At 44.4% G+C, this 11,290-nt stretch overlaps 1 protein-coding gene across 1 annotated transcript in view; it reads left to right on the top strand.

Moving 5' to 3' along the window:
• The first annotated feature begins 1,814 nt into the window (after window positions 1-1,814).
• Window positions 1,815-11,290, top strand: part of SYT16 (synaptotagmin 16) — a 131,672-nt gene continuing 122,196 nt past the window's right edge. The window contains exon 1 of the mRNA XM_061613290.1: window positions 1,815-2,007. Within this exon, the coding sequence (XP_061469274.1) occupies window positions 1,830-2,007 (178 nt within the window). The 5' untranslated portion in view covers window positions 1,815-1,829. The remainder of the gene's footprint in view (window positions 2,008-11,290) is intronic.

The raw sequence follows: 11,290 nt of genomic DNA, 5'->3' as shown, positions 1-11,290 counted from the left end.
ATGGGCTCAAGTTGCAGGAAGCCAGATTTCGACTGGACATCAGGAAAAACTTCCTAACTGTTAGAACCATACGACAGTGGAATCGATTACTGTGAGAGGTAGTGGGCTCTCTGACACTGGAGGCATTCAAGAGACAGCTAGACAGCCATCTGTTGGGAATGCTTTGATTTGGATTCCTGCATTGCGCAGGGGGTTGGACTTGATGGCTTTATAGGCCCCTTCCAACTCTACTATTCTATGATTCATGCAGTGTGATCCTCAGTTCTGAGGATACGTGTGCGTGTGCTTGGGGATGTTTCATAAGAAGCAATTACATAAAATGTATTGCATACAGAAAGATGGTCATAAGAGAAAAATGGTAATGTTGGAAGTTAAATGGTAATAGAGTGGCAACTCAGGAAAACTTAAATGTATGCAAAATGACCCTTAGCAGCACTAATTGAGGATAACACAATCATCTTAGCATTGCCGTTTAAATTGTCACTGAGGTGTGAGGCTGTCCTTTGGAACTCGCTACTACCACATCAGTGAGAGCCAGTGCAGTGTGGTGGTTAAAGTGCTGGACTACGACCTGGGAGACTAGAGTTTGAATCCCCACACAGCCATCTCTAGGGTGGTTCAACAGTTTGTAGGAAGGGGTGTGGAACCAGGCGACCTGAGTTCAAGGACGCATGGCAGCCAGGCGAAAAGATTTGAGTGTGGCAAACGCCTACCCTTTGGAACTCCCTCCCAGGGACTGCAGAAGACCTGCCCCGGGAGTGAGTCCCTGAGTATTTGGGTGCTTGCTTACTTCCTTCCTCCCCTGGTTTGCTGAGAATGAAATGTGGCCCTTGGACTGAAAATGTTAGCTGCTTTTATACATGTAGAGAGCCAGTGTGGTGTAGGGGTTAGTGTTTGACACTACGACCTGGGAGACCAGGGTTTGTATCCCCACACAGCCATGAAGCTCACTGGGTGACCTTGGGCCAGTCACTGCCTCTTGGCCTCAGAGGAAGGCAATGAATGGTAAACCCCCTCCAAATACCATTTCCCACGCAAACCCTGTTCATAGGGCCGCCATAAGTTGGAATCGATTTTAAGGCAGTCCATTTACATTTTACCACATCAACACTGGCTGGCTCTCTGACTGTAGGCGCCCTCTGGGGCAGGCGTTTGACTTTTACTAATACGTTTTCCTTTTCATGGCTTTTGTCTCTTGTAAAAAAAATTTTCTACTGGAAAAAATAGGGAAAAAATAGAAAAAAATTCTATTACTTTTTAAAGTGAAATGAATCTCGCTTCGACCGTTTAGCAGCCTCGCACAGAAGCAAGACTCTTTCGATCCATTAAGAAGGCGAGAGACAGAGAGAAAGAGAGAACTTGTTTTAAAACCAGGATGTGCATCTAGAGATCCCCTACAAATATTAGCATATTTTCCTGCCAGGAAGATGGACAGGCGCTTGCGGGAGGGATTTTCCAATCCTGGGGGTCCCAAAATAATCGGATCGGCCAGGGAGGGTACTAGGGACGTTGCCAAGGAGGGGTGTATCTCAGCCTGCCTGGGGCAGAAAAGTGGCTCCGGACGGCCACGCGAACCACAGCCGCCCTCCTCCGCGTAGGGGGAGATGCCGGCCGGCCGGCCGGCCGGCCGCAGAGCCCACAAACGCCTACGTGCCCGGGCCCAGGAGGCCGCCTCCGGCACGCGCTCGCTCGCTCGAAGCGCCAGGGAGTTCCGTGGCGCTTGCGGCCCAGCTAACCTCGAGGCGCGCTTGTGCGCAGCGTCCTGGCGAGCGCGCCCGCGTGCGTAAAGCTAGGCAGCCAGGCGCCGGCCCGTCTCTTCCTTGCCGTGGATGCGCTGCATGAAGGGACCGGTGGAAGGGACCGTTCGCCTCCTTGCCGCTCGACGGACAGCCAGTTGCAGCTGCACGGTGGAAGACGAGGCGACTGAGAAGGGGCCGCCGCCGCCGCCTGCTCCCGCTTGCCAAAGCGAGCACCTCTTTCTCGCCGTCGCAACGATGGCGACCGACAGTAAGTGCGCTTTCCGAAAGGTGTCTCTTTTCTCGCGGGCTGGAACGCAGGCTGAGTGCCTCGGTTGCGGTCCCCGGTGCTTTGCCCGTAAGCATCCCTTCCCTCTCCTGCTGCGTTCTCTTCTAGGCCCACCTGATCCATTTTTTCTCACCTGCCTGCCCCCCCCCCCTTGCCATCTTTTCTCTGCAGAGACCTGAGCTGCTGCTATTGTTGCTGCAGCGGGAGCCTTCCTCTCTGATCTGTCTGCCCCGAGTTGCAGCGGGATCCAGACCCCCCTCCGCCCCTAAATCCTTGTTCCCTGTAGAGCTATGTGCGTGTGGCCTCTGGCATAAGATGTGCTGAGGAGTTTTGTGAGGCCATGGGAGGGCGGAGGCGGAGAGGAGGCTTGACTCTTGGGGCAGAGGCAGTGGAGGCTTTTGTTTGAACTTGGCTTTCCCAAAGTGGTTGATTATTGATCCCCTGGGTTGGTGGGTCTCTGCAAGGAGCCAACGCAGTCCAAGAGGGTCGAAAAGAAGCGTATGAGGTACAGTATGAAAAAAATAGGAATTCGGAGCTCAGAAATAAGCGGCACGGGCATGTACAGAGTGCACCTCCCTTGCCAGTTGGGAACCTCTGTAATTAGGTGATTCCACAATACAACACTGTTCCCAGACCATGCTCCTTTCTTGCTCAAAAATTGTATGCAGTTTTTAAAAAACTTTTATTTCATTTACATTCCTAAGAATTGGGGTTCGGATTGATGGCAACTTTGTCAGCTCATCAAGGGGTCAATGAACTCAGAGGTTTGGGATACCCTGGTTTAAAGAGATTACATCTTATTAGGGAGTTATACAGTACTTGAAGGACATTCAAAGTAAGAATTTAAGAAGAGCCTGGCTGCTGGCTCAGGCCAGCGGCCCATGTAGTCCACCATCCTGTCCTTACAGTGGCCAATGAAATGCCCATGGGAAGCCCCCCAAGCAGGACCTGAGCTCAACAGCACTCTCCCCTCCTGCGGTTTCCAGCCACTGGTATTTCTGTCGGACCATGTATTGGTTCCTAATGTAGCCAAGATGGCATTGTCCACGGGCAAGAGGGCGGTAGTGACATGCTCAGACGGCCTCCAAAGTTTGGAGGAGTACAACAAATCTTTAAGGGGGAACAAAAGGAAAAAATAGTAAACTCTCTACAAAAGCCCAATGAGGACTGAGCATGCCAATTGATGGTTGGAAGAGGAAGTGAAAAACGGGAGGGGGGGGAGTGGAATGGAATCTCCTGGAAATGGGCACAGCTGGTTGACGGCAGTCCTGAACCCTGATTGGTTTCATTTCAGCATTTTGTTGGAAGTCTTGCTTCTTACGTCTGTAATCCAGAATAGCTGGATTTGTGACATTACAGTCACTTAGATGGGATAGAAATGCCCTCATGAACATGTGCTGAAACTTGGTGTATGTGTGCGTAAGTGTGCCTGTTGTTGATGGTGGAAGAATCCTGTTTATTATCCTTTAACTACTTTGTTTGCATGGGTCAATCTGAAGGTGCATGGGGTCACCCTGGAGTAGGCACCACAATACAAATGTTTGTTATTTATTAATCACCTTCTATACAAGCATCTCAAGGTGACGTACGGTAAAAACATCAAAAAAGTTACTGTTTTTCCCTGTATTAAGGCTTCCCAGGTGGTCTCTTATCCAGGCACTGAACAGACCCAGATCTGATGCGCTTCATCTGATTTCCTTCTTCTCCTTCTACGTAATATATAAAGTGTCTTCAAAGCAATAAAAGTAATAACATTGCAAGAATGATTAAATATGAGAAATTGCAACCAAATCTTAATTTATTTTGGGTTTTTAAGAAAGCAGCAGTTAACAGCAGTCAAATCCTAGTTAACAACAGAAGCATGGAGAAGCTGGCTGGTATAAAGTTGTCTTGGCTGCTTATCCAAAAGTGAGTAGTGATGGGGCCAGGGATAATCTTTCTTTGGAGACTGCTCCAGGTTTTGGATGCCACAACTGCAAAGGCCCTGCTCTGAAGTATCCATTCTGCTATGTGTTTGGGCAGAAGGAGCCCAGGCCAGCAAACAGACAGGGCAGGACCCACCATCACTTCTGTTGAATCTATACTGGTCTGTTCAACTTGCTACAGTTTTCTCTGTTTTATAATTGTAAAGGTTTTATTTGTTTCTGTAATTGTACTAGGGGTTGCTGCCCCTGCATGCTTTGTGTGCCTACCCCACCACCTGACCTCCAGAAATGGCAATCCCAGGTACCCCCACCCTCTTGTGTGGTTCACCCATGGTTTAGATTATGATTTGTGGGCCACAAACATACCATTGTTTAGTGGGCTTGGTTGGATTTAGTACATGCATAGAATCATAGAATAGTAGAGTTGGAAGGGGCATGTAAGGCCATCAAGTCCATCCCCCTGTTCAATGCAAGAATTTAAGTTAAAGCATACCCGACAGATGGCTGTCTAGCTGCCCAGTTAAGCTAAACAGACTATGGCATTACACCTAATTCAGCCTCTCTCTGAATCTTTTGACCCCCTCCCCCAAATATTATATCCCATATGGAATGTATTTTAACTAAGTTTAGTAGGGTGTTCAGAACTTTTCATAATTTTTTTGTGCTATAGCTAGCTCCACAACAGCTAATACATTTTGGATCAACTTTTTATGATTAATATTATGTCATCCTTAATATCAAAGCTGTTCAGATCTTTTCAGTTCAGGTCGGTGGCTTCCTTTATGGAATCGATCCATCGATCGATTGGGCCTTCCTCTTTTAGTACACCCTTCTGTTTTTCCCAGCATTATTGTCTTGTCTCAATGGATGACTGAAGAAACTCTTAACATGGTTGAAGAGAGAAGGAAAGCAAAAGCAAAAGGAGATAGAAATACAGTCAGAACCCTAAATGCAGCAATACAGCAACTAGTATGTAGGGACAAAGAGAACTGTTACAATAGTTATTATATAGAAATAGAAGAGGACAACAAAAAGGGTAGAACAAGAGCTCGGTTCCAAAAGATTAGAGAAATGAAAGGCAAATTTAAACCACGACTAGGGATGTTGAATAATCAACAGGGGAACACACTGACTGACCCAGATGAAATAAAAGGAAGATGGAAGCAATACACTGAAGAACTCTGTAAAAGAGATGCCAGGATGACAGATTCATTCATGGAGGAACCATATGATGAAGAACCAGACATTTTTTAATGTGAGGTGAAAGCTGCTATTAAAATACTTGGAAGAAACAAATCACCAGGAATAGATGGCATACAAATAGAGTTGCTACAAGCTACTGAGATTGAATCTGTCCAAATTTTGACTAAAATCTTTCAAGAAATATGGAAAACTAAACAATGGCCCACAGACTGGAAGCATTCAATATACATCCCAATTCCAAAGAAAGGCAATCCCAGGGAATTCAGTAATTATTGAACTATTGCCTTAATATCCCATGCAAGTAAAGTAATGCTCAAGATTCTACAACAAAGGCTCTTACCATATATGGAGCGTGAAATGCCTGATGTCCAAGCTGGATTTAGAAAAGGAAGAGGCACCAGAGATCATATTGCAAACATACATTGGATAATGGAACGGACCAAGGAATTTCAGAAGAAAATCACCCTGTGCTTTATAGATTACAGCAAAGCCTTTGACTGTGTAGATCATGAAAAACTATGGAATGCTTTAAAAGAAATGGGGGTGCGACTGCATCTGATTGCCCTGATGCGCAACCTATATTCTGGACAAGAGGCTACAGTAAGGACAGAATATGGAGAAACTGATTGGTTCCCAATCAGAAACGGTGTGAGACAGGGATGTATTTTATCACCCTATTTGTTTAATCTGTATACAGAACATATACGGAAAGCGGGATTGGACCAAGATGAAGGAGGTGTGAAAATTGGTGGGATAAATATCATTAATTTAAGATATGCAGACGATACCATACTACTAGCAGAAACTAGGAATGATCTGAAATGAATGGTGATTAAAGTTAAAGTGGAAAGCACAAAAGCAGGACTACAGATGAACGTCAAGAAGACTAAAGTAATGACAGAAGATTTATGTAACTTTAAAGCTGATAATGAGGACATTGAACTTGTCAAGGATTATCAATAGCTCGGCACAGTCATTAACCAAAATGGAGACAATAGTCAAGAAACCAGAAGAAGGCTAGGACTGGGGGGGGGGGGGCAGCCATGAGAGAACTCGAAAAGGTCCTCAAATGCAAAGATGTGTCACTGAACACTAAAGTCAGGATCATTCAGACCATGGTATTCCCGATCTCTATGTATGGATGTGAGAGTTGGACAGTGAAAAAAGCGGATAAGAGAAAAATCAACTCATTTGAAATGTGGTGTTGGAGGAGAGCTTTGTGCATACCATGGACTGCAAAAAAGACAAATAATTGGGTGTTAGAACAAATTAAACCAGAACTACCATTAGAAGCTAAAATGATGAAACTGAGGTTATCATACTTTGGACACATCATGAGAAGACCTGATTCACTAGAAAAGGCAATTGTTGTTGTTATGTGCCTTCAAGTTGATTACAACCCTATGAATCAGTGACCTCCAAGAGCATTTGTCATGGACCACCCTGTTCAGATCTTGTAAGTTCAGGTCTGTGGCTTCCTTTATGGAATCAATCCATCTGTTGTTTGGCCTTCCTCTTTTTCTACTCCCTTTTTTTTTGCAGCATTATTGGCTTTTCTAGTGAATAAAATATATTCCTGTCTTACATCCTTTCTGAAGGAAACCAGTCGGTTTCTCCATGTTCTGTCCTTACTGTAGCCTCTTGTCCAGAGTATAGGTTGTGCATCAGAACAAGCAGATGCTGTGGCACCCGCATTTCTTTTAAAGTATTGCATAGTTTTTCATGATCTACACAAAGGCTTTGCTGTGATCTATAAAGCACAGGGTGATTTCCATCTGAAATTCCTTGGACCATTCCATTATCCAACATATATTTGCGATTTGATCTCTGGTGCTGTGATGTTCCTGTAGGTTAAGCATCTGTAAATATGGTAAGTGTGGGTCTATTAGGTGATGTATGGTAATTGACTGAGAGAGAAAGGGGGAGTACATGGGTGAGAAGCTGAAGTATGCTGGATGATGATTGGCTGAGTGGCTGGCTGGCTGAAGGTATAAATGGAGGTTTGTGAGTGATGGAAGAGGAGATAAGTTGTTGAGTTGGTTGGAGTGAAGTCGTTTGGTGAGGGTTGGTTGGCAGAGTTCTGAGGGAAGTTTGGATTATATTTGGCTGATATTTAAAGAGTATATATGTGAACAGAAACATAAAGAGTGACCATATATGAAACCATACGCTTATGAAACATTCCTAAAGTAATCTTGTTATTTCCTGTTGTTAGTAAATAAATACTTACTTGGTTTACCAAAGGCCTGATCCTTGGCTGGGGAATATACAGACCAGAAGGGAGGGCATGGTAATTACCAAGACTGAACAAAAACAGTATCTAATGGTGGCAGCGGTGAAGGGAGATATTGTAACAAGTCAAGTATCCAGAGCAACCCAGAGTTGTATGCTTTATATATAAAGACTGGGAACAGTATAGGCACACAGTCACAAAGTAACAAGCTATAGAGAGACTGAGGCAAGGTCTCTGGGAGTATTGGTTACAGGACGTGACTGGTGGTGTTGCCTAGCAGTGGGATCTAGTGAGATCTGTGCTAGAGCGGAGTGAGAAACCATATTATAAAGGACGGTCCTGACAGGTGGTGTCCCTGGTGGTGCCTAGTGAAAGGCAGTAGCCACAAGCAGGTGGGAACCTGACAGGGAGAACCAGGGAAGAACGTCACAGGTGCCTCTTACCTTTCTAAGTCCAGCTTGGACATCTGGCATTTCTCACTCCATATATGGTAAGAGCCTTTGTTGTAATCTTGAGCATTACTTTACATGGGATATTAAGGCAATAGTTTGATAATTACTGCATTCCCTGGGATTCCCTTTCTTTGCAATTGGGATATATATTGAATTCTTCCAGTCTGTGGACCATTGTTTTATTTTCCATATTTCTTGACAAATTTTTGTCAAACTTTGGACAGATTCAGCTGCTTTGACCAATTTAGCAGACTTTTTTCCATATAATCTTATCTTGCAGATATAAAACCACAGGCCTTGAGGGGATGCCAAAGATGACTATCTATACCACAAATATTTCATTTTACAAATGGAGGGGTTTACCTACTTAAGTGTCCTGGCTCCCAACCAAAGAAGCAGACTCAGGACTAAAAGACTGGGTTTTTCTGCATGACGCTTTATTCAAGAATTGGGTACAAGAACTCAGCATCACACTCTAGGCATAAATCAGGATACAGGAACACACTGGGGTTATCTCAGGATACACACTAGGCATGGTGGAGGCAGCAAAGATCTTGTCACAACAGAGAATCACAAACATTGCTGAGCTTGTATATCAGAGAGAGGGGATGGATTACTCTACGGGTAATTCTTGGTTTTTCTACCCTTTGCTACCAAGCACAAGTTCTTTTGAGGAGCTGATAGTAGCTTCTTGAGCTGAGTCTGGCCTTTCTGCATGTCCTTGTGGAGATAGGAGCCGGCAACTCCGGCTGGCCACTTTCGCTTTGCTCCTCAGCTAGATCTGAGCTGAAAGCTAAAGCGTCTTTATCTTTGGATGACTCTGGCAAGAGATGAAGGGGGCTTCTGGGCTGTTCTCAACAATTCCATTAGCAGGCTCTGAAAATCCTTCTCCTGTGCTGTCTTGATTTCCTTCAGCAGAACTGACAATCCCCTCTCTAAGTTCTGTACCCCACTCTTCTTCCCATTCCTGGCACTGGTTCTGCTTGGGGCCCATGACGTTAAGGCCACCTAAACTGTATGGGTTAGCAGAGATTACAACTGTAATCTCTTGATGTGTGAAATCAGGCATTACTGATCACTGCATCACGGTGGCTTTTGTGTGCTACTAATGAGTTTGGGGTCTTGGTTGTTATCTAGCACTAAGCCTGAACTGTGAAGGGACAGGAGAAAGCTGCTTTAGGGCAAAATTCTCAAACCAATGCACTCTCAGAGAGTGTTCATGTGACTATCCTGTGGAGCAATGAGGATTTTTCTACCCCTGAAATAAAATGTCAAAACTGTTTTGTTTTTCTGTTTTGGCTCAGGCAGTAGTTGCTTAGTTACAGGAATTGTTCTGCTTTTGGGGCCATGGATAAATTGATGTGTAATACACAAGAGGCAACTTCCGTTGTCAGTTTAGGTCACTCTGGTACACGGTCCCAATGTTGTACAAGTGAGTAATGTCCCCCTTATGAAGATGACATTCTGTAGTGCAGTGCATGGTGTTTTCATCTTTTGTGGCACTTTGCATGTCATTACACATTGTAGCTTGTTAAACATAATATAATTCAGGTGGCATGAGCTGAATTTGTGATGTCACAAGACTGGACTTATAAAATTAGGCATGGCACTGAGAAAGTGGATAGAGAAAAGTTTTTCTCCTTCTCTCGCAACACTAGAACTTGTGGACATGTTGGAAGACTCAGGACAGACAAAAGAAATAACTTTGCACAGCGCATAGTTAAACTATGGAATTCACTCCCACAAGAGGCAGTGACGGCCATCAACATGGATGGCTTTAAAAGAGGATTAGGCAAATTCGTGGAGGATCAAGCTATCAGTGGCTACTAGCCATGATGGCTATGCTCTGTTTCTTCCACACCTGCCTCCATAGATGGAAGCAGTATGCCTCTGAATACCACTTGCTGGAAACTGCAGGAGGGGAGAGTGTTCTTGCACTCAGGTCCTGCTTGCAGGCTTCCCATGGGCATCTGGTTGGCCACTGTGAGAAGAGCATGCTGGATTAGATGGGCCACTGGCCTGACTCAGCAAACTCTTCATCTCTTCTTATTTGTGATGACTGAGTGTGGACCAGCTTTGTCTTATTCTTCCCATAAGGACACTGATAAAGGGTAAAGATAAATACTGTTCAGCATGCAAACAGGATTAGAAGAGAGTCTCACACACAGGGCGGTATGCAACAGGAAAGGTTTTACTAGTGCAAGGGTTAGCATTAGCGGAGGCGTATTTTCCCCCTCTGCTCCCTTATGTGGGTCCTGTGCCATCCCCAGATCTGTTCTGGAGGGTTGGAGAACACCCCAGAACAGATTTAAGGGACACATTGGGGGGGAGAAGAGGGGGAGATTGTTCTGTTGCACGAGGAGAAATCCTTGTGCTGACAGAATGATCTGCTTAGTGCTTTGTTGAATACAGTCCACAGATCTTGTGTGCCTTGCCAGCTTGATCTGCAAGGTCCATCTACCATACTCAGATGTGATCCTTTGGACACCCATTCAAAGGTGTGCATGCAGATGGAAGGATGCAAAGTGTAGCTTTTTGTTCTTTTACTTATCTTTTGTTTTAAAAAAGTCACATGAACCCTACAAGTGTTGGATTTCATACAGGTGGAAGAATGCTTTTCAAGGATTAAATGAATGGTGTTGGTTTTATAAGAAAGATGTTGAATTATTGCTTTGGTGCACTACATCTTTTCTGCTGACATTGAATGCGTTTCCATGTCATGATAAGCCAGTCTTCACCAAGCTGGTGCCCTCCAGATGTTTTGGAGTACGGCTCCTGGTGCCCTCCAGATGTTTTGGAAAACCCCAGCTAGCATCCTGGACTAAGAGGGCCATTGGCCTGATCCAGCAGGCTCTTCCTATGTTCTTGTCTTCTTATGCTCATTAAGCCATGGCTTACCATGAACAAGTAGCATGATAGTACACTCTTCTGAATTCTTCTAGGTTCACTTCTCCCTTCCTTGAAACAGCAAAGCATTTTCAGCAATGTGCACATCAGCTCTTATGGTTTGTTTCTGTCTTAAGCAAACGATGATGATGATAATTAATATATAAAGTAAATAATAAATTAATGAAATAAAATAATAAATAAATAAATTAATAGTAATTATGCCCACAGGTCAGAGGTTCCTTACCTCTGACTTACAGGGTTGTGAAAAGCTCCAAATTTCTCATCTAGTTCTTGCTGCATTGCAAGTAAATAAAAGGACCTAATCTGGGAAATCTCTTAGCTATCTAAAATGTTGATGCTGGTGGCTAGAAATTTGAAAAAATATATATTATCCATCTCAGGTCAAGAAAGGGAAATGCCAAGTGCTTTTGCCTGTGGAAGGTTTCCACTTTCTCATCCCTTTTTGCTCTGTGGTACGTTGAAATTGTATCTGGTCTTTTATTTCCTTCATACTGACTGGAGCAGGCTGCCAAAGGAAAGATGCTTTCGCATATGGCAAACCC

This window comes from Rhineura floridana, chromosome 2, assembly GCF_030035675.1.
Source record: "Rhineura floridana isolate rRhiFlo1 chromosome 2, rRhiFlo1.hap2, whole genome shotgun sequence".
Taxonomy (NCBI): domain Eukaryota; kingdom Metazoa; phylum Chordata; class Lepidosauria; order Squamata; family Rhineuridae; genus Rhineura; species Rhineura floridana.
Note: the sequence above shows the minus strand (reverse complement) of the source record. Positions and strands in the feature narration are given on the sequence as shown.